At 31.9% G+C, this 24,573-nt stretch overlaps 3 protein-coding genes across 3 annotated transcripts; 2 read left to right on the forward strand and 1 right to left on the reverse strand.

Annotated features, from left to right (window-relative positions):
* Positions 1 to 700: 700 nt before the first annotated feature.
* On the forward strand, positions 701 to 2,260 carry TRIADDRAFT_49530 (uncharacterized protein; the record flags this gene model as incomplete). Its single annotated transcript, XM_002117927.1, has 2 exons — positions 701 to 1,139; positions 1,753 to 2,260. 2 exons carry the CDS (start codon positions 701 to 703, stop codon positions 2,196 to 2,198), a joined length of 885 nt encoding a protein of 294 aa, XP_002117963.1. The 3' UTR covers positions 2,199 to 2,260.
* A 10,406-nt stretch (positions 2,261 to 12,666) lies between these two features.
* TRIADDRAFT_64400 (uncharacterized protein) lies at positions 12,667 to 17,533 on the forward strand (the record flags this gene model as incomplete). The annotated part of the gene is made up of 8 exons (XM_002117928.1): positions 12,667 to 12,720; positions 15,800 to 15,971; positions 16,162 to 16,217; positions 16,325 to 16,516; positions 16,746 to 16,856; positions 16,937 to 17,017; positions 17,101 to 17,253; positions 17,393 to 17,533. The coding sequence occupies 8 exons, from the start codon at positions 12,667 to 12,669 to the stop codon at positions 17,531 to 17,533; spliced, it is 960 nt and encodes a 319-aa protein (XP_002117964.1).
* A 2,342-nt stretch (positions 17,534 to 19,875) lies between these two features.
* TRIADDRAFT_62004 (uncharacterized protein) lies at positions 19,876 to 23,674 on the reverse strand (the record flags this gene model as incomplete). Its single annotated transcript, XM_002117947.1, has 19 exons — positions 19,876 to 19,968; positions 20,068 to 20,154; positions 20,316 to 20,337; positions 20,563 to 20,636; positions 20,871 to 20,951; positions 21,028 to 21,063; positions 21,188 to 21,359; positions 21,425 to 21,555; positions 21,643 to 21,690; positions 21,790 to 21,878; positions 21,952 to 22,114; positions 22,217 to 22,340; positions 22,432 to 22,544; positions 22,635 to 22,751; positions 22,871 to 22,997; positions 23,097 to 23,206; positions 23,298 to 23,387; positions 23,481 to 23,548; positions 23,650 to 23,674. The coding sequence occupies 19 exons, from the start codon at positions 23,672 to 23,674 to the stop codon at positions 19,876 to 19,878; spliced, it is 1,770 nt and encodes a 589-aa protein (XP_002117983.1).
* Between the last annotated feature and the right edge of the window lie 899 nt (positions 23,675 to 24,573).

A 24,573-nucleotide genomic window follows, 5' to 3' on the forward strand; every position in this document is an offset into this window, starting at 1 on the left:
GATTAAATTATTAGTTTCCTTCATGGAGTAAATTTCTGTTACAATTACTGTTAAGAGTTTTTGCTATTGCGCTGCTCTTACCTACTGGGGCTAGGGATTAAGGTTAAGAAATTTACTTCCATACTTTTTTAAATAATTAAGAAGAAAGATCGAAGAATTTATGGTGACATATTGCTTAGATTGATGAGAGTGATTGGAAATTTATTTTTATGTATCGATGGGATGGAATATTGATTCCCTGCTTTCTCGATGATAATTCATCATCAAGTGACTTTGTTAGCGTGAAGATTACTTTCACTTAAATTAGTTATTTAGAGCAGTTTTAACCGTAAATAATGATATTCTCATACGAAAAGTTCGTTACCTAGTTGCGCCAAAAATGTTTTATTAAAATATTGAATACAAATTATCATTCTATGTTTTATTCTTCGAAACTACACTCTCTTTGAGATAGCTTTATTGGTATTATCAACAAGCTTTATCCTCTATTTCACTGGTTAATTTATAGTCAATTAATGTAAAAGTCTAGATCTATTGATGTTGTTTTTAGGATTTGTTTACAACTAATCCATTTATATTTTTCATTTGTCAACAACAGAATTACAGATTAAGCAAGTAGCCACAGCTCTTGACGTGAATAACCAAATATTTACTTTTGATCCTTTGGCGTCAATCTTAAGTAACTGAAAATTTATAACACATGGATCCAGCTTCCAAATCTGCTTTCGTTGAAGTTAAACAACCATCACTTTATCCACCAATGCCATGTTTCCACCCGGTTACTAATCAAAATTCAAAAATGGAGTCTCTCTTTTCTTCTCACTATACACCAAATCATCGATTTGATTTTAATCAACAAACGCCAATGCAATCAAATCATTCTTACCTTTCTTCTTATTCCAATGCTGCTAAATCGGTAATGGCTAATACGCCGCTAGCAGTTACTCCATATGTTAGCAATTCAAGCGGTCCTTATTCATCCATATCAAATCAATTAGCAAATAGTGTTACTGTTGGAAATAACAGCGGTGGTAATAACAGTAGCAGTAGTAGTCTTGCTAGTAATAATACTAGCAGCCACGCGAATGGGACCAATAGTACAAGCAGCAACAGCAGTAATGGACATCATCATTCGCAAGGTACGTATCTGTATATTTAATGAAGCTAAGAATATATATTTTGAATATGCCAATTTTAAGAAGATTATAATTGGAGCATCGCGCTTAGACGATATTTTTAGCGGATTTTTACACTATTGAATTTTCGATTTTGAAAAATATTTTGTTCAATATGCGTCTAGTAATATTCTCATGCTATATATAAAAAACAAATAAAACATGTCGATTTTATAAAGATCAAGCTTGAATTATAGCCGTAATTTAGGCTAAAGAGAAAGCCTAGTAGTTCCAAATAGATCTTACTTTTAATAGATACAATTTAAATATTTTTAATCACATCACTTCAGATACAAATTATAATTTAGATTGCAAAGAAATAATACAAAATAAAGATTGATGTTTATCTAATATAAATGATTTCAGTTTTAACCGCATTACTATAAAAAAACAGATTATAATTTAGCGTAGGAAGCAATGGTATAAAGTAATAATTTTATTCTACTATACGCAGTTTTACAGTAAGTGCTTTAGCTCAACCAGAGGTAAAATTACAAATTGGTATGGAAAGCAGCGCTACAACCATTGAATCAGTATTTCTGAAGATTAACAAATTTTATTCCTTTTTCAATTTCAGAGAAAACAGGCAATCATAAACCAAGAAATAATAAAGGAAAAAAGAATCGTAAACCCCGCACCATCTTTACCAGTGCACAATTAAACGAATTAAATAACCGATTTCGTCTATCGCATTATTTGGGATTACCAGAACGAGCAGATTTAGCTGCTTCACTTGGCCTAACACAAACTCAAGTCAAAATATGGTTTCAAAATAGGCGATCTAAGCTGAAAAAATCAACTGGAGGCCGCGGTTATCCGTCATCTCATTCTTTGTCCAATCAATTAATGCAAAATCAATCGTGGAATATTCAATCACATCATAATAGTAGTTTTCCGTCTATTGCTCACGCACAAGCTGCAGCCCAACCCTGGTATATGCATAATCCTTCCGTCATCCATAGTATTCCATCGCAAGCTGTGGAATCACTCCAAGCTTCTCAACATCAACTCTTTCCCAATTAAATTATAAATCCACGCTAAATGTAGCAAGGCATTGACAGGTCGTTTAGCTATGACAAATTTATAAAATTAAAAAAACTGATCCAGCCATGATATTAAAGTATTTACTATGGGATTAATAACTGAAAAGAAACGTTGAATATTGGTCTTGTTATTGAAGTCGTATCCTAGTTATTCTCCCTGCAAAGTTGTCCTATTAATTGAAATAAATATAAGATTACTGATAACATCAATGATAAATACTGTTATCAATGATGAAGATACACCGTGTATCGTAATTAACTAACTCCAACCTAGTGATCGAAACTCTTCATTACTTATGTTGTCATTCAATCCATCATTTTCAAACACTTTTATTAATCGTAATTAAATCGCTAATTAACTAATTATTATTATTATTATTATACAAACATACATCTATAGAGAGAGAGATAGATCTATATGAATTAAACCTGATTTATTAATGATGTGTACTTACACTCAGATCGGCCATGCTTTCCCCTTTTCTATTTTATCCTATTCGCAAGGACGATGATATTACCGCAAATTGTTTGGTTACTTCATCAATTCGTGAAAGCGCCAACATAAGGCACTCATTAATTTTTCTTAACATTGAACTTTTTATGTCCAATTCTTAACTATCATCATTGAATTACATCTTGTAAATCTAAGGAGAGTTAACATCAACAATTATTATCGTTCTCGTTCACTGCAAATGCGCATGGTATTGCAGAATAGAAGAGAAAATGCTTTGTTTGACAACACTAATTCCACATTTTAACGCGGGTTATCTGCAAATAATCGAACTTTTTAATTTTGAATTATGTTTATTTACACGATTGTTGGAAACGTATTGTAAGGTTTGCTGGAATGTACTAGTGTTGATTTGCTCTGATATACATACATATATATATATACATATATATTATCCTAAACGGTTGTTTAATATTGAATACTACAACGATATATCTAAATTGTAAGTAAGGTGATCAGAATTTTTGACGCTGCATAATTACAACCTGTAAAAGCTAATGGGTAAATCTTAATTGATTACTGCAGCTTGCATCGATTAAATTTGTTTATTCTGCACTTTATGCTTAAATTTACAATGAAAATAAAAGCATGTCATTTAGGCATTCTAATTTGTCTGCCATTACCAACTATAAGCAAGCTTTGCTTTTACCATGCATGAAATCTACTTAGGGAGTGATATTATCAGCCAACATAAGCTGATATTTCGATAGTTCTTGGTTTTACAAGCACGTTTTCTATATCAAAACGTAGTAATAATTACACAGTCTTATGAAGATTCTTAGCGTGCTAACTTAATGTATTGATTTTATCCAATGATGAAATTATAATCTCGCAATTATTAGCTTCCTATAATCTGCCGAGATGATTATTAAGACCCTTATCCGTACTATATGTTTCGATTGGATTATTTAATTTATTTAGATAAAGTTTAGCGACTTGTCATTATAATAGAAAAATTTCGAGATTTAATGCTCGTCAAGGAATTTCATAAATTTAATAAGGAAATTTTTTCTATCCTTCAGCACTAATTAAATTGGCTTGATAGAGTCGGTTATCGCTATTTAATTAGATAATACTCATATCTGTATTTTTATCGATATGTCATTCTAACACGGCCAATTATAATTTTATCATCATGATAATTTATTTGATTGATTAATATTTTTACAGTCTCAGGTTTCCACACAACTAAAAGTGCTGTTGATTACCGAACGCTAGACTTAAATCAGGTTCGTTAGTTATTCTTGAATAGGAATGTGATTATTTTTATGGGCCAAAGGACTGCTAATATTCTCAAAAGCTTTACCCTACCTCGATGTTTTTTAACTTCTTGCATAGGTTTACTATGATGCGACTAAGAGGCGATTTAATCACTCTTTCTATACTCTATAAATTTTAAATGCGTTAGTTGTAAGGAAATTTATGCATGGAAATTACAAAGTAATCATGCATTCTGCTTGTTATGATTGAGGCAGTGTGTAAGTATAATAGCCTATCTAACCTTAATATGCAATTATTTAATTTTAAATATGCAAATTTGCAGTATCTTGTAGACTCGAAAGCTGCTGGTGATTTATACATAAGCTGCAGAAAGCAATGATTAACGTTAACGAACCCAAATTTATTTTAACATTATGATAAAATGAATACAGTAATGGCCCTACTATTAGGTCGACTATTGTGTGATGCATATATGATTATATAATAATGAGGTACGATTACTGCGAAGATGATAGCTATTACGCTAATGATCGAAATTGGAGCGTAGTATGGAAGATTAATCTTTGTAATAGCAATGATCTTAGGTGATTATTGGGCAAATTAATTAATGATACTATTCATTGTTGTTGTCATAAGCACTTCGTCCCATCATTAAAGATTATTAACTATAGATGCTTCCGTAACTTTACTTGAGATAATTACAAAGGTGTAATACATAACAGTGAAGAGTTTAAGAGACGTATATCTAATGGGATAATTAGTGTTTTGATATTATCGCTTAGTAGTGTTGATTAAAATTCAGTTACACTTCCTTTAAGCTGACAGCCTCATATGGAAATAGAGAAAGTTATTCTTTTCGTCTATAGAATTACATCCTATCTTTGCACCATCCCTATCCTGAATTTCTTCTTTGCCGCTGTGATAATATGAAGAAAAGTTTATTACATAATCATTTGTAGCACACTTTCCCCTAGTGCACAATTTGACGGATTCTTCAGCTTTTTGAAGTGGCTATGGCCTTCAGAACATAAGGCGAATAGATGTTATACTTTATATAATAATAATTGTACTAGTATCACAAGCTAGCTAGAAAGAGATCTAAGACAGACGTAAAGTATTTGCCGAGTTAACTTTGTGCTTTTGCCTTATTCGATGCATAAGTATTAAGAAACTACGGTAGAAGCAAAGTAAGATTACTATCGGTTAATTGCATCAAATGCGGGTGGAAGAGAGTAGTACATTGGCATTTAATTATTGTATCTAGCTATTGATGAAGTATTTCTACTCAGTTTTGACGTATATACTACAATATTTCATACTCATGGAAGTATTTCTATTAAACTGCCTTACAGCAGTTTTGTTGTTTGATCTTACTGTAATAAAACTAATTAGCAGCTTTTCGGATATCTGTCGAATGATTACGACACATTATGTATCCAGTCAAATCTTGATCCCTTTCAATAGCGGCAAAAAAATAGCGCCTAAATACGCTTAAAAACATTTTTCACTTTTTTTACTATTTTCTCGTTATAACAGGTAAAATCACTCGGACTTTCGTACAGTACCGGTGGCCCATTCTTCTCTGCTGCCGTTGATGAAGGCGTTTCTGCTATATTACTATAATCTATTCGTCGAGTAACAAATGCCCGCTAAGCAATGACAGTTTATTAGCGGCAAGTTAATCAATAATAAATTAAAGGTTGATAGTAATTACTATTTCGAACTCTGTCCTTCGCTGATCGTATGACTCATTTAGTATTATAAAGGAGATTGAAACACCCAAGCATAATGAAATAGCCAAGCTGTGAAGATATCCTTCCTTCTATCGTTGTCAATCGGCTGTAGTTTTGCATAGCGCCGCAGTCGATCAGCAAGAAACAAAGGCTAAATAGGAGGACAATTAATTCTGAGCTTCTCAGAAAATGAGACTCCTGCTGTCGACAAGACATTCATCATGAAAACATTCACTATGAATCGAATTATATTGAAATTCGCGCTTCCTAATTCTGAATTTGACATAGTTGCAATGAGTCATAACTAGATAAAGAAACAAAATTAAGGCAAGCTAATGACGGCAACAAATTTCACCGATGTCAGAAATGGTGAAAATGACTCAATTGCAATCCTGCTGCTCAATCTATAGCACAATCGTTGATATTCGAAAGAGGATAGCTCTGTAGAATTCTACCGCTAAAACCGATGATGAGTGATCAAGTTATATGGGCTATAACGAATTTAAATGTCTCTATAAAACAAGAGGATCATTAAAATTTTGCCATATTATTCATTTACTACAACTATTATTATTTTATTGTGTAGTAATTATACATAGAAAAAACGTTTATCAATCTGTCTACCTAAAACGTCTTCGGTGAATATAAGTTAGATTGGAAAAATTAAATTGGATCTCATCTAATTGGGTTTTATTCCATTGGAAAGAGAAATGAAAAAGGTTCAAGTCAGTTCGATTGCATACGATTATACGAAAGATAAAGCAGTAGTATGGCTACAAATAATTTACATGCGGAAGAAATCTACATTTAGAGGTTCGTCATCCACTTGATTGGCTTCCTGCTTGTGCTATAATCGTCAAATTTGAAAGCTGTCCGACATCATTAATTACCTCAGTAGGTAGTATTTTCCTTTTGTTTAATTTCTGCTTAATGGAGAAACATGACGCCTGCATGTCTGCATGATGGAAACAAAGCCATTGAATCCTTGGTGGATAAATCCATCCTACTTTTAATTTTTTTAATATGCCAGTAAGTGGTCACGGAGGTATTTTTAGTGTTATAGAATGTAGACTCTATTATGGTACGAAATAGAATATTCATACTAAAATATGTAGTCACGGTTTAACTCTGTAGTCAAAATATTGATATGGTAGATTAAAGATTATTTTCCTCCGCTATAATTGATAATGAAAGCTATCTTAACCTATCACAGTATCAGTTATTGCTAGTTATCCGGTCTACCATTAAACCTTTAGCGCTTGTTTGATCATACTGGATTTGAAAGATTCTTGCTCAGATTCCAATAGAAATTCTAAATCGAAATTGATGTGGGAAAGAAATGTTAATCATATCGTTGATATTAAACGCAGGCACATTCTTTATCGTTCTTTTCAACTATAAAGAAACGGTTTTCTTCATGAGTAGTAGCGGTCATGGTTTATTCGTGTTAGATAACAGATTGCACAAGTGTAATATATGCCATATGCACTCATAGTAATGAAAGTTTGCGTAACGTTACATTTGCTTTTGTTGATTGCATAGTAACTAGAGTTTATGCAGAATGAGTACCGCATAATATCGTATGCCTAACTGTAATCTTAATACCGATGCAAATTAAGTTTAATTGCCTAGCTATACGTAGCTTGGCCTGGTCAATCTGTTGGAATATAATGGAATATAGGAAAAATGAAATTACTGAAGAATTTATTGTTGATAGAGTACACGATGGAAGGTTCGATGTGCCCCTCCAAGTTGAATGAGTTACTATATCAGAGAATTACACAAATATCTTAGTAGAAATAAGATACTATAGTGTAGATTGCGGTAGTTGCTTTAGAACAGCGTATAAATTATCGTACAGTAACGTGCACAATACTAGCATTGTAACTAGGGCCAGTATCAGATTCTGAGGTAGAAACCGGTTATATTTATAGCTTGAAGCTAGAAGACAAGCAGAGGGTAAGATTCTAGAATTCAACGCAACATATTATACTATCAAACTCTTCAAACTAGTGAGGACTGAAAGTGCTATAAATAGCGAATTATAACAAGCTTTGTTAATATCTTGCTCGGAAAACTATAAATAGTAGCCAGAATTATGAATAACTTAAAAATGTTTCCATTTGAAAATATGCTAGAAATCACAATACTCTTTAATGTACCAGTACTAAGCTTTTTACAGGAGGTGATAGCTTAGCATAATCGTAGCCAAAGGCTTTGCATAAATGGTTAACAAAGCGGTGCTGATAAATTACTTTGATTTCGGTTAAAATAAAATGGGCGAAATTCTTGTATAACTGTTATAATTTTAAGTATTGTTTTATTCATACACATGCAACGATTATTAGTAAATTATAACATTAATAGTAGGAATATCAATAATCCCCCTAGCATACAATCAAACTATAAAGCCAATGGTAGCAATAACGATCCCTAATTGGAATTAAAATGCAATAAATCTTCTACTATATTAGTTCTTTACCTAGATTGTAACATGTTGCTTGGCTAATCGAAGGATATCCGGCTGATGCAACCTTTGCACTTTATGTGTTTAAACGCTATAGTATGAAATTAATACTATGATAAATTAAGCTATTAGTAATCAATTTACGGGCGTACTTCTTCAAGAAGCACAGTTTATAACAAAAAAGTGATTTTAGAAAGGCGTTGAAACGTTTTCTATAAAGCAGCTCTTTGTGAGACTATTGGTAGTCCGATAGTGCTAGATACTCTCTGAACTATATCATGATTTAAAAATTATCAAGTGATAAGATATTTCCGTGTATTTGCATAGTTCTATTTCAAGGATGGAGCGTATAAAACTTTTCCTTATTTCATATTAAAACTAGCTACAAAACTTAACGTAGCCGAACTTTTTTGTACAAAGCGTGTAATATATATTACTAATCGTAAATATAAAAAGATCTATAGTCTCCATTGAGCCGTGATAAGTATCAATAAAGATTTTGTTACTGTAAAACTTGATTACTACATTATCCGTTTAGATCTACATAAGATTTTTGGTACTTGGTCTTATGAAAGATAATACTTTAAAGAATTTTTTTATTATTGACTAATGCTAATACAGAAAGATGAAAGCGTTAAAAATAAAATTTAGAGGTGTAAGATATCATTTCTAAAGCTCGGTAGCAGGCTCCAGCATTAAGCCGATGAGTTGATAGGAGATTAACAGATATATATATATCTTGTATAACCCGATAAAATTTTAGCCAATAGTCCAGATATCATTCGTTGTTGCCAATGTAGAAAATTATTTAAATCGAAATCGACAAGTGATCGGATGTTTTACAAAAAAGAAAGATCAACCAGTACGTGCGGTGAGTAGGAAATATATGCTATACATTAACTACGGTAGATGCGGCTAAAAAAGTGTAAATTCAAATTATGATCAGTTCCTATGAATTATTAAGTAAATAAAACACGTTATGCAGTGTTTCTAAAGGTTTGCTATTTATTAGATATTATACAATTTCAACAAATATATGAATAGAGTCTACGTAATTGCAATCTATACGGCAGTTGCCTTAAAATTAAAAATATAGACACTTTCAGTAATAATAGCACTGGTTGACAAGATGACCAGGTAGTCCATAATTATTACACAGATACTCGTACACCTGACATTATTCACTTTGGAAAACGTAAAGAATCGATTCAATCAAAATCAGTACGTGATTGCTTTTCTTCTAAAAAGAAAAGTAAAGTAAACTCATCTGGTGAGTAGAAAATCTGAAATATAAAGTATTATTGTTATATCTTCACTTTTTTGTTAACTACATACTAGAACCGATCATATAATATTTACAGTAGATGCAGCTGAATTGCGTACAAAAATATAGATATTATAGTTATATAAGTGTCTTACCATAATTAAAAAATAGTTATACTATATTAACCCAGTATAATAACCATTGGATTTGTATTATTTCAGCAAGGGTATTCGAATGAATAAGTACAGCTCTCAATTCTGTGCTATATATTCACCATCTTTAGAGAAAGGATATGATCATTACAAATATCATTAGAAAGTACCAGCAGTTTAATGCTTCTATGGCTTACAAAATTAATTCTAAGACTAGCCACCAACTTGCTCTTGCTTGATTTGAGTAGATAACATTAATAATAATTTTCTTTAGAACTTGACACGTGAATTTAACGTACAGTTATCCTGAAATATGATCGTAGAAAATATTATTCAATTATCGGTGGTGATTCACCTTGGATAAAATTAAACCTTGAAGAGTAAGATAACGAATTGTTTCCAATGCAATTAATTTTATTTTAATGTAGGATTATTTGCAACATGCTTCAATATATATCTCTAGCAAACTCCTCATGTGCAAATAACTACATTTTGGGAATCTTATTAAGTTTATCATACGAGCAGGTTGATGAAATTAAATTAAGCAGTAAATTTCATAGTTCTTACGATAAAATATATCGACTGCTAACACTGTAGAACGATAACGCCGGTGAAAGTGCTGATACTTTTGAAGTTGTTTCAGATTTATTTGAGATTAGTATCAACACTATCGCTGAACAAATCTAAGGAAGAATATAAGAAGATGAAAGAGCTGAATGAGAGATACTAGTAATCAGTCAAAGATAGTTTCAGGTCTCACTTGGTTTGTGTATATTCAAGATATGAAATATTACTTGAAAAATAACTTGCAGATTGAGATTAATATATCAAGTCTTTGATTTTTGATTAATTCGTTTCTGATTTATTTTCTATCGCATAAAATTTATATTTTTAGTTATTTATAAATCTTTCTTGTTGATATATAATATAAATATTAGCCTTAATTGAAGCACTCCGGTTGTAAATTACTTACAAAAAATGTCCAACAAATATCAAAGATGCAATAATTAAAGTCAGAATATAATAATTTGGCGCAATGAAATCTTAAAATATAAATAGAATTCCCCACTTATAGACGTTGAATACTTAAGGTAATATGATCGAATTATTATAAATCTGACCCCCATAATAATATTTTACGAAAATTTATTAATTTTGATTAGATATAAGTGTTCTCATATAGCTGAATGTATAGAGAATATATGCTACCTGTGCGCTACTACCAAGGATCATAGCTGAAAATATTGTATTTATATACTGTATTATTGTGCAAATGTGAGGCAATCAAGTAGGTGTAGCCATACCAAATCAGAGTAATGTCAGTTATTGAGCTCTTTAACCTATAGCTGCTTTCGATGTGTACATATTACCTGAAGTAATCAACTCATGAAATGTTACGTATAAATTTTTACTTAATTAAGGTTTTACCTAAAGCATAATTGGTATGCAAGTTATGCATATTATAACGTGCAAATCCAAACCCGCTCAAGCTTAGCTGAATACCGATGAAAGATCAAAGCACTAACAAATGCCGCTATCTTAATCATCAATGACTAAAGTAACTGCGATATCGCTTTGATCGGAATACTGACAGTAGTAGACATTAGATGCTAAGTAAAACTTTTAATATCATACTGCCATGATGTACGAGTATACGGTAGTATTAGTTGTCTTTGTTAATAATGGTGATTGCAAGCTTGCTATTATTAGCAGTTATAGCTCGAAAATAAAGATCACGCTCTTTACAGATAGAATAGCTATACTTATTCTTGATAACTACAATATACTATTTATAATGTTCAGTCTGGAGAAGCGTAGTAACATTATATTTTTCGAACGTTTGCTACGCCTCGATTTCACTTTTTTCAGAATCTCAGGGCTGATGAACTTTAAAGTGAATGTTAGACCACGATTAAAAGACAAGGTAAACTTGTTCAGTTTTGGATGATAGTATAAATGTTAACATGGGTGAGGTTATTCCGAAAATTTTATTTAATTACGGAACAGGAGACGCAATCATTTAGTGATCGTAACTTCCTGTTAATAATAATTTAAAACAATCGACATTAACTATTATCACATTTTCATTCCATAAGCCATTGGAGTGGCTTAGAAATTTTAAGTTATTCATTTGACGTGTTGAGCTAATTTGGAATGCTACAATTGTAACTGAACCCTTGGTTGCTCTTTTCTATCTTACTAGAGCAGCATTATCACTGCCTTGGCAAATCATAGTCGATCAAATTGCAAATTTCAGATCTTCATACAAGAAATATCGCTCTTGTCATTATTAAGCTAGTACTATTTATAATATCAATCTAATGGAGTCATCTTCTTTGCTAGCGAGTTGTAGTTTATATCTGAAACAATTCTGTACTATTCTTATTGAAATTAAAATGAATAGACGTCCTAGTGGCATTTCGATTTCGCAATTTCAATCTTAGCTTCTTTCTGTATCCAATTTTAAAATGACTAACAATTAAAATACAGGTAATGACAAAGTACCATCTTCGGTAAAGTTATCTAAACCTTCTGTTACTATTTTAGGTTAATAGCAAAGTAATTAACGGTTTGCACGTAAAACTAACAATCTAATTACAGATAATGACTAAGTACCGCATTAAGAGTTATCTAAACTTTCTACGTATTATTACAAGTTAACAGCAAAGTAATGAAAGGTTTCCATGTAAAGACTAACAATCTAAACACTGGTAATGATTAACTACCGTCTCTGATAATATTATCTTAACTTTCTATTTACAATTACGGGTTCAAAGCTAATTAATGAAGAATTTCCATGAACTGATCTAGTAGCGACCAATCTATAGAATAGAAGGTGGTATATACTTCCTATTGACAAAGTTCGCATCCAATAATTTTCAATTCATTACCATAAGAATGTGAACATTTGATTACAAATTGTTTACTGATTTAATTTGGTAGTCGCTGATTGGATTAAGGCAAGAATAAACTATGTAGGTTATAGCATCTTTGGTGACTATTTTTGAACAGTTATTTCCGATCGTGGAAAGCGTCACAATCATTCTTACTTCCTAAAGGATTGCAGGGTAGAACCTTCATCCTTAGCTAACTGATCAACATGTCTAATTCTGATAAAGCATCACAGCAATTGCAAGATCACGCCGCATCGCAGGTACCTTTTTCTCTTTTATTGTTTGCCTAGTCTAGTGCATTTAAAACTTTCGGTTAGGACCGTTTCTCCACTTTTTAAAAAGATCCTTCAAGGTTTTGCAATAATTCATTTACATCTCAATAAGAGATTCACCATGGATCCGTTACAATATTGATAGGATAAATGATCGTGTAAATTGATCCGTATAATGATGGAAGAATTTTATTCTCCGATAAAGGATATCCTTTTTATCTTTAATTCGATATCCTAGTATGGCTTGCATAGCATATCATTCTAGAAGAATCTGCTGAGAATTTAGTTCTAAAACGAGAGAAGCGAATTGTTCTCCGATAGAGAATCATATTTTTATAGCGTATATTCGAAACCAAATGTTATGTTTTGCAATCGTTGTATCCTCGTTCTCTACTATTTTTCACTCAGTACGGTAGTAAATCCATAGACTACAGATTAACAAGCTAAGGAGGTAAGTGTCGTTCTCAAAAAATGAGGTTATTTCTCGTAGAATAATATTTTCATCTAGACTCAGGATTGAAATAGATCAACTTCTTCATTTCTCAAGATCTTTACTAATAAGGAAATAATGGGGTTGAATTTAATTCCATCACTAAATGGGTTCCTTCTCAGGGAAAAAATGACGCTATTTTATATTTGGAGTGATTGCTAATATACTTTTAGTATCAGCAGATTTCAATTTTAGTCTCTTCATTATAACGTAATTATAGTTCTTAATGAAGCTGTACCATGAAGAGAGCGAGTTTTTCTAATCAATGATGTCATTTCTTTACTTAGAGCGCTATCCTACTATAGGCTTGTCCGTTGCCTTTTCGGTAGTCAACTCGTCATTAATTAGTCGTCATTAATCGGTAGTCAACTCGTCATTAATTGTATCTTTGCGCACGAATAGGGATATGGACTATTAGTTATCCCCTCTATACCAAATACAGTATGAAAAATGAAAACATTTTCTCTCAGCATGATTACCTTACTATGCTATATCATTCTGTCACAGATGTCAATATTAAATAATTCCATTGGCCTTTTTTTGGTATAGTTTTTTAAGGATCGCCTGAGTTTTATGACATGCATATTCATGTTTATTTACTTTAGATGTTTTATGACTGCGCTTGCTGTCACAATGGAGTTGATCGCATTGATATTTTTTTACCCAATTTCATTATGAAACCTATCCAATTATTTTACAGATTGCTGTTGCGATCCTAACCGATTGATCTTTATTTACGCGTTGATCATCTTCTGCGGAGTTTTTAATTACCTTTTTGACTTTGGGCTTGATTCCTAATCGATGCTAATCACCTGCTGCATATTTACCCATTCAGTAAGAAATGATACTGATGGACACTTGTATTGAGATCATCTTTGACCTATTGATAATTTAGTGACATCATTACAGCTTATTTAGCACGGAACAATAAGCTTGTACTTCAAATATGCATAAAATTGACAACTTAATTCAAGATTTCTAAAGCAGACAGGCAGCAGCGAGTACCATTATTTCCTCCATTTTATCCTTTTTAAAATAACAACATCGTTAAGCATGCGCATGGTGGATGCCATCCACGGTAATAGCATTACATCATAGGTCTCTTCGATTTTCAAATGTTGAGCTATTTTTATGCTGATAGCTAAGAAAAGTTCTACTATTGTATTCCGCTTAATCAAAGTAATGGACAAACTTGTACTATAATTTAATCCATTGCATTATGGATTGCATTTTGGATTGCCTTTTGGAATAGATTAATCATTCCTTCTATTCTAGCATGCCAAAAAGTATTCTCAAATTAAACTAAAGTAAATTGTAATATATCATATCTCTTTGATTTTACATATTGAGCTATTCTTATGCTGCTAGCTAAGGAAAGTTTTTTACGTATTCTATTTAAACGACATAATTGATAAACTTATACTATACTTTACTCTATTGCATTTTGGAATAGGTGAATCATTCCTTACATTCTATTACGCTAAATAGTATTCTCAAATTGAACTATAATAAATTGTAATATATCGTATGTTTTCCCTTTTAATACTGAGGAATTTACAGCAGAAGATAGTTGGGTAAAGTCTTTCTATTATGTTTAAAAGATGCTATGGCTTAACTTGTACTATAATTTACTTCATTACATCTTGGAATAGGCGAATCATTCCTTATTTCATCATGTTAAATAGTATTTTTAATTTGAAATACACTAAATACTGCGTCATTAATATATCAATATAAATGATCAAAGAACGCTACATATATGGTTAAAATTGCTATTTATTAAAAATTAATTTATAATTAACTTCGCATCGGATAATTGTAAACAAGATTTTGTATTTTAAATTTGACCATCAAAGATTAGTAAATCTAGAAAATCTAAAACTAGATTAGTTTAGTAGGACTGTTCCAATACTTATTACAATCTTATGACAATTAAAATAAAAAAAATAAATTTCATATCGATAGTATAGTTATCTTACACGATTAAAGTCGTCTATATGCTGGCTATGAATCTTATCCTAATTATATAAGTAAGTTTAAGCTGGTAAAAAGGCATAGGACAGTCCTGTAAATTGAAATTAAAATTTTTACTGGCAATAACCTTACTGTAAATTGGTATCCTTACGCGTAAACACCAAGCCTTACTATCGATAACCTCTATAAAAATACCAAACATTCCATCGTTGAGAAATCGTTTTAAGCTGTGAGAATCTATACAAAAAAGATGATTTGCTATAGTAATGTATAATTTAATAACTATAAGTAATGGTGTCGATTCTGAATAACGGATAAAGATTGTTGAACACACTACTCTGTCAAGAGTAGAATATCCATCAAGATTGAATGTAAATTAACAAAATGGAATTATAGGGAAATGCGCAAACAAATAATCTCTGCAAAGCAATTTCCTGGCTTGGGCATCCTTGCTACCTAAATGATCACGTAAACAATTTTAGTTATATTATATTATTACAGATATTAAATTGCCAATGATGGCCAATAGCAGATTTTAGTGATTCAATTTAAATATTGAAATTATTACTGAACGAGTACTTTTTATTTTATTTGCTTTATCAGAACTCTGATATTTTAACAAATAGCGGAGGTGATCCTGTTGAAAGCCTTACAAATCTGCAAACAGTTGGCCCACGAGGACCAGCGCTGTTCCAAAATATCACCTACCTAGATAATCAAGCACATTTTAATCGAGAACGTATTCCAGAACGAGTTGCTCATGCTAAAGGAGCAGGTTACTATTTCATCTAACATTTGCAATATTTAAAATAAGGACTATGCACTGTGTATACCTGCTAAAGCGTATCCAAAAGCTTGCATTAGGATCTCGAGTTTGTACGCTAAGCGTTTAAGTTTGCCTCGTTAGTAATAAAGTCATATTATACAGTATCAGCTTAGCACGCAATTTTCATTTGCTTTTATAGGTGCATTTGGCTACTTTGAGGTAACCAATGATATCACCAAATACTGTAAAGCAAAAGTATTTGCAAAGCTTGGAGACCGTACACCAGTTGCTGTGCGCTTTTCTACCGTGGGCAAGTCAACAGAATTTCAAAACTCTTGCTTGACATAATATTATTAATTTAGACGTTTACAACAAAAATAAGCTACTCTCCTATCGACCTAAAACTTAATTTCTGTTTCGCAGCTGGTGAAAAGGGCAGTGCAGACACGGTACGAGATGCTCATGGATTTGCAGTCAGATTCTATACTGTCGAAGGAAATTGGGATTTGGTCGGAATCAACTCACCAGTCTTTCTTGTTCGAGATGCAATCTTGGTAAGAGCGTTCATACTAATTTAAATTCAGTAATTTCTGTAATACCTTGTTGACTGTTGCCTTAATTTTAATGTAAATATATAATTATCGTACTGGATCATTTTCAAGTCTTATCGATGCAGAAATAGATAGTTATTTCGGCTTGTACTTTACCTACTCTTTAATTTAACGTTTTAGTCCTTCATTGACAATATTCTATTATTACTGTGCTTATCCAATTTTGTTGTAGACCAATCAAGGTGTCAAGAATCTATCAGCACAACAAGCCGCAGCATTAACGGGAACTGATCCAGATTATGCCATAAGAGACTTATATAACGCTATAGCCGCAGGCAATTTCGTAAGTTGCCGCAAAAGCTGAGATATCAATTTCTTCCTCACGGCCAACGATTACTAATTTTAGATCGTACAACCTTACAGCCAAGTTGGAATATGTTTATCCAAGTCATGACTTTCGAGCAAGCCGAAGCTTTCCAGTTCAATCCCTTCGATGTGACAAAGGTATTTCCCTTTAGTACCGTACCATCTAGCATATCTCTAAATAATCAGGAAAATTGCAATAAGCCTCCGTTTCCATGATTTAGATATGGCCCCATGCAGAATATCCTTTGATTCCTGTTGGCAAACTGGTACTAAATCGTAACCCTACCAATTATTTCGCAGAGGTTGAACAACTTGGTTTTTCACCAGCTAATTTAGTACCTGGTATATTGCCATCGCCGGATAAAGTTCTGCAAGTAAGCGTAATCTAGAGATACTTTGGAATAATTCATTTAGTCTCCTCAAAATGATACCAATTCTAGCGACGAACTCTGCTGTTACTCTTACATAATTAAATAAAAGCAATAATCTTGTTAATTACTGCACGTTCTCTAGGGTCGCTTATTTGCCTATAGCGATACACAACGACATCGTTTGGGAGCTAACGCTACCCAAATACCTGTAAATTGTCCCTACAACACAACTGTTAGTAATTATCAACGCGATGGCCCCATGACTGTGATTAATCAGGGTTAGATAGGATTTTTAAATGCGATCAAACTGATTTATGCAGAATTGCTCAAATTAAAAATGCACTTCAATGAATAAACCCCCAAAATTACGCTAAGGCCAATCAAATATTTTAAATAGAGAGAACAATAAAATATGTCTAGGTTATAATTATCTCTATGCTACACTAGTGATAGAATGTAAAGCTACTTGCAGTAATTCTATTTCAACTTATGCTGTATCGCTCATATTAATAAAAATAAACAAAGATTTAATTTAAATATATTCATTTAAAAATAATATCCAAAAAACTTTAAAACAGGCTAAAGATGATTCATATTAACGAATAGTAACTCAGCACTTAATTTTATTACGTAAGATTAGCATTCGATTTTCTTAAACTGTAAGTGTAATATCTTAGCGACCTAAGAATGATGCAGCTATGAGAATATAGATAAATTGTGTTAGCATTTATCAATCTTAGACTGTAAGTGTACTGACTTAGCTATCAAGTAATGATGCAGCTATTAGAGTATCAACTAAATTGGACTAGCATTTGTCAGTCTTAGACTATCAGTGTAATGTCTTAGCTACCGAATAATATGTCAGCTATGAAAATAGAGGCTAAATTAGAAAAGCATTTGTTGACCTTAGCCTATAAGTGGAAAGCTTTGACTCCCTAATTATGACACAGGCAAACGCAGCTATGAGAATATAGACTGAATTGTGTTAGTGAAGCTAAGACTAAACATAGATAAGCGTATTCATTATTTCAATAATAAATTGTCTTAAAATTGTAATGTCTGTTTATTCACGCCTACACTCGATAATTTATTACTACAATTCTCATCTTTATCAATTGGTACCATCCAAATGTTTTTATCCCTATTTTCGACTACCCGCTAGCTATAGTTCAATTATTATCCTCATCTATGATTTTTAAATCATTAATCTTCTCGTGTCATTCTTCTATATGAGTAGTTCTAGGTACAAGTTAGAAAGCCCAGCTACTGTACTGATATGATTACTACAACAAATAAGACATTATTTTCGTCAAGAGTATAAATCTTCAGTTAATAGATAAATCCGATTGAACCGAAATGATGATAAGACAATTAGAGTAATAGTGTTTTATTACACATATAGATATATATTGACGTACGTATGTATCCATATCCGCTGCTCAAATAAATGAGATCAGAACATGAATATCAAGCATTCCTTAAATATGAAATACCCGTTAATTTACCGTACGGTGATAAAGGTATTTATTGCAGTAAACATCGATAAAAGTAATAACTCAAAATACGCATCGTAACAAATTTGTTTTCGATTTAAATAAAATGTACTATCAAATTCTATCTACACTGGAAATAATCGAGTCAACGCTTGGGTAAATATAATAAAATTTCTTAACCCTGTTTATATTAATTGTTATTATCACCATCACATATACATACACTGGGCTGATGAACCTTAAAGCGTAGTATATTGGTGAATATACAAATACATATGATACATACAGTGTAGCAATTGTATTATGTTACAAGTGAACTAATTATAAACATGTCCAATCGCAAGTGATAATATAGAGTTGAAACAACGTATAAAAGAAGTACATGTACAATGTACATGTACTTATAGCCAACCAACAACAATTAGTATCATTAAGTAAAGGAAGAATCCTTTAAATTCGATATCATGTCAAGAAAAACTGAACACTATGAACTTATAATTGTAAGAATGACAAGTCTAAAGTAGAATTGAGCATCAGTACAAAATAGTATAGTAGTTATCATCAGTACTATTACAATAAACACAACATAGTATTTTACATATTAGCCAAGTTTACTTATGTACTTTATCCAATTTCACTATTAAATTACAGCAGAAATATTTTCTCTGTATAATACAATTCCTATAAGCTTTCTTATCAAGTCACAAGTCAACAGCAATATGGTCATTTCTCAGTATAACAAAACATTTTATGAAAATGTTAATACGAAGAAATGAATATTTTAGAAAGAGAAAGCATAAAATTATAGCTGTACTAATACAGCTATAAAAGCGAAATAAAACCGTAACTGAAAATTTGACGTTCTAATGCAATATGAGGGAACAACATTGCGAAAATTGCGATCTGTAATTAGTTAGGACTTTTAGGAATGAACCTATTTTCCATTTAATGCGGTTAGAATCGGATACATTAACAGATATGAAAAAGATTTCAAATAGCTCATCGATAATTTTACATTATAATAATACAATAATCGAGTCATATTGTGGAATCATTTACATTAATTGTTTTTATCTCAAAGTACAAGTACTTTTCATAAAATATTATCTTTTAATACAACTTCATAAGAAATTTAATTCATCCAACCACGACAATTTGGTGCCCCACACATGCAAGGAATCTTGTTTAGATCATCTTCGTATTCAAACTTGTAATCATAAGTTAGCTATAACAGAGAACATGAAATATTACTGTTAAGATCCTATATAAATTTAAATTTCCGTAATTAAATATAATTGATTAGCTGTCGTATCAAAATCATTACCTCTTCCCCTTTATCGATTCTGCGATTAGATATTATAATAATTCGAGGTTCACTATCAAAGGTGACTACTTCTGCCACACAATTTGGCTATAAAATTATTTCAAAGAGTTAGAGTTAATCAATTTTTAGATATTTATTTAGCACTATGCATTGTTTAAGCAAAGAAAACCTTCTAATCAATATCGCATACAGTATTAATACGAACTACAGTGAAGTCAGTTAGTAATGATAATTGCGTTGGTGCTTACCTGACATGAATGATTAATATACCTATCCATATCAAGAAAACAGACAAAATGATGAGTTTAAATTAGTTAAAAAGTTATTATTATGGTGAGAATAATATTCAACATTTCCAATAATTTTTTATTTGTTAAAATTTTGAATATTAATTGAAAGCAAAGAAATATCTTGACTAAAGTTATATATAACTACTGTGACCATGATCAGCAAATACTATTAACTGAAATACATAATCTTTTCCATTCTTTCAACCTTGCTAATCCTCCATCTTCCGTAGCGTCAACAACAAAGTCTGGATCAATACGAAACATGTAAATGCCATGATTCTATTGGCAATGGTAAAAAGTCAAGCATTAATTTCTATATTCCACACTATTGACATATTAAAAGCAATTCATGCGTCTATGATAACTGAGGAGATATTGTTGAAAGGCATCGAAGCTAATCAAAATAATGCTTTCATTGCATGGAATTTTTTGCCAATCGAACAATCGAAAGTTACAGATACATTTTAAAAATCTCAAGATCCAACAGAGCAGAGCAATAAAATAATAATTTACCGCTTTTTGGTAGATTCTTTCTCGCTTATTTGCAACTTCATTTCTAATCATAGCACCAATATATTCGATAACCATTGTATTCTGTTAATAATTAAAAAAACCTAGTTATTTCGCATCTCTATAACTATCTTAACAATTATAAATTCATAAGCAAAACCTTCTCAATGTTTTTCCTTGCAAAGAGTCCAAGACCCTGATTAATAATTTAAATTAGATTTTATGAGACTTTAACTGACCATATTGAAATTGTCGCCACGTTTATGCATAATATATCTATATATATGTCTAACATAGTTCGTAAAGGAGACATAACGAACCTGTATCAAAGATCTGCCTAGGTATATGTTACTCCTCCATTCACTTTTCAACTTTCTATATTGGGCAGTTTTGGAGTGAACAAAGAGTTTAGTATAAGATTGATGTGTATCAAAAACGCCACCAGCAGGTGCTCTTGCTGATATTGCCGTGGAAGTACAAAGCGTATGGCGCCTACATCAAGTAGAATAAATCTGTCAAAATGTTACATCATTGAGCACTATTTATTAAAGTCATACCTTTTAAAACGACTTCTTACTACTAATTCAGTTCGAGCACACCCAGAAGGATTAATTGCAAGTGGTAATTCCAAATAAGGACAACGACCATAACGAATTTTATAATTTTTCATCCCGTCAATCCCAGGTAGCTGAAAGAGTTAGCAATAAACGCAAAAATTTAAATAAATGTAACACTTTAGCAGATACTATATTCGTGATATATATCTATAACTCACCGATTCAAGCAGCCGAAGAATCCAGGGATCGAGTAAACCAAATAAGTCCTATTGGGTAAATTATAAATCATTACTATCAAATTAAAGCAATTGGTATTTTCACTGTATAATGTTATCTTTAATAGTAAGGATCTATTATAAACTAACTTCTCCTGTGATATAATCATCAAACAACTTTATTCGCTTGTTGTTTTCCCGTAATTGCCTAATTGATTTTAGTGATTCCTGCCACACATCTACATAGAAGCAGTAACATAGTATTTTAAATTGAGTGACAATAAGGTATAAAATTGCACTAGCACAGTTAACCTTTAGGACAATCTTTCTCGACAATTAGATGCGATTCATCTTTATGTTCAACATTGATGCTAAATTTCGGGGCACCAAAACTTTCAGTTATCTTGCAGGTGTAAAAACATCTAGTGTTATCACCATTTGGGCTCCAAAATATTCGTTTAACTTGGTATCCAGGCTAGATTTGTATTGTAACAATTGGAATTAGTTTTATAAACCAATTATGAAATTACTGTGGGCATTATAACATTAATGTACAATCTATTTATTATTAACTGACCGGGTAAACTGCAGTTGAACTATGGAAACCACTAAGATGGCGAGGCATTAACTGGCCCAAAGACTGAAATATTAAGCTACCGACTCTTAAGATATATCCTTTGTCAACCTGATCTTTCAAGACTCTGGAAGAAAATTTAATTCATAATAAATTATACCTTCGTTCCTTTTCGCTAGTATTTCCAGAGTACGAAATTTGAAAGTGAAATCACCTACCTAGATATTTGCATCAGTTCGTCACGCTTGATAAATACTAATCTACTAATTTTAAACGATTCCAAAACGATCTCGCAAGAGGCAGATTCTAAATGCTTCGAACAGTAAACAGTCTAAACCGAACATACAATAAAAAACATTCCCGTATATAAGTCGAATTATGTAATACATTTTAGCCCTCGTAATAACAAAAACAATCTCACTTTGTCAGCAAAAAATCGGCATTTGCTTTCTACAGCGCAATAAAAGTGATAATATCGATTACAATTACGCTGATGACATTTGATCGTAGCCCCCAGTTTCTTACAAAAGAAGCAGTTCTGCAATTTAAATTTTGATATTATAATTAGATGTTTAGACAAATCGGCATCCGCATTTGAGTGTACAAATTTTGGTAAACAAAAATACTGCAGTGGCATAATGAAGCTAATTTTTATACCGTTTTTTTGCCTTTAGCATAGGCATCTTGAACCATGTGTAATGCTCCATCGCAGGTTTCGTAAACATCGCAAGACCATAAAGCGCAATTGATATGTACCCATTTATCGATATCGAGGTTTAATAATCTTTCAGAATCGAGACGAAAAAGTTAAAATTTTAAGTTGTTGTATACATTTTAACAATGTCAATTACAATCAAACACCTAACAAACCAGTAACTGTTACCTTCCTCTATATTCTGGAGCCCCGTCACCAAATTCGGAACAAAATTCACAGCATCTTTTATCACAGATATGTTCGGGAGGAGATATTGTTGACTTTAGTTGTAGGTATAACTGAAATTGAAGTGAAAATTGGCATTTTTATGCTAGGTAATAATACTATGTAAAATATCGCAAAGATTACATATTAATTAATGATGAATACCTTATAAGACAATGACTCATTACGATCCGCTTGTGGTTTCTTTTCAAACGATTGCTTCCAATGTTTCCAACGTAACGATTTACGTCTCCTCTAAAAATTTACAGATGTAGTCATATTAATAGTGTAAGGTAAGGGAGTTACTGTTAAACAAGATATGTTAAATAAAATTAAGTTCAAACTAACACTTGCATTCAATTTTGATAGTGTGCCAAGTGTGCTAGATTTAGTCCCTCCCTCTTCATATTGCTTATCTGTTAAAAGGTCAGTATTAAAATTAGCTACACCTTCGCTATCTCCACATAAACTCTTCTATAAATAAAAAAATTTTTAAAGTGTGCCCTACTGTAATTACCGAAACTATTATCATGAATTTCCATGGCTTGGTTACTATCCCGGATCTCGTCCTTTAACTCTATAAATATCAAATTGTAGGCGATAGTAAATTTTAAGCTATTTCTATTATTTGCTGTTACAATGTCGTAGGACCTTAAGTTAGTTGGCAAATCTGTATAATTGAAAACTGATGTAATGCTAATAAGATTATTTTATTGAGCTTCGGAAAAATTTCATTAAATTTAATAACAATTATTTTACACACCTTCTTTTAAGGTGCTAGCAGGTTCTATTGCAGCATCATTACCTGCTCGAGAAAGAATCTCGTCAGTGTTGGTCGCTTGGTCACTTTCTTCTAATGGGAACTCCACATCTGAAATTTGTGGCGAACTTATAAAATCATCTTCAATATTTGTTTTTATTTCATTTGCGCCAGTAAGTCCATCATTGGATTTTAATTTTGGAAGAACGGGTTGAAACGCTAATTTATTTTCTCCACTTCCAGATATATCTGTTACGATGGATTCTTCTGTATCATATTGAGTTTGAAGAGGATTGGAAGTACGTGGGCTCCTACCGTGTGCTAATTTTTCGCCTTGAATTGCGTCAATAGGGAGAAGTATCGGAAGTTCAGATGAGATATTAGACGAAAGACTCGATGGAATACGAGAACGAAGTTCAGGCGGCGTGCTAGATGAGCGATTTGATGTTGGTAGATCGGATATCAAAGGATCATCGTTTATCAGTACTTTGTCTACAATATCTTCTGGAGATGAATCATGCTGAACAAAATCTGCAGTGGTTTTAGAGCAGTCTTGCATTGTGCTATCTACGGGAGACTGAATAGAGGCATCTTCTATTTTTATCTCCGTTTCTTCCCTTTTCATTATGTTGAGGACATCATCATTGCTGTTCTGATATCCTTTACATTCATCTCCATCCG

This window comes from Trichoplax adhaerens, genomic scaffold, assembly GCF_000150275.1.
Source record: "Trichoplax adhaerens TRIADscaffold_33 genomic scaffold, whole genome shotgun sequence".
In the NCBI taxonomy this organism is placed as follows: domain Eukaryota; kingdom Metazoa; phylum Placozoa; class Uniplacotomia; order Trichoplacea; family Trichoplacidae; genus Trichoplax; species Trichoplax adhaerens.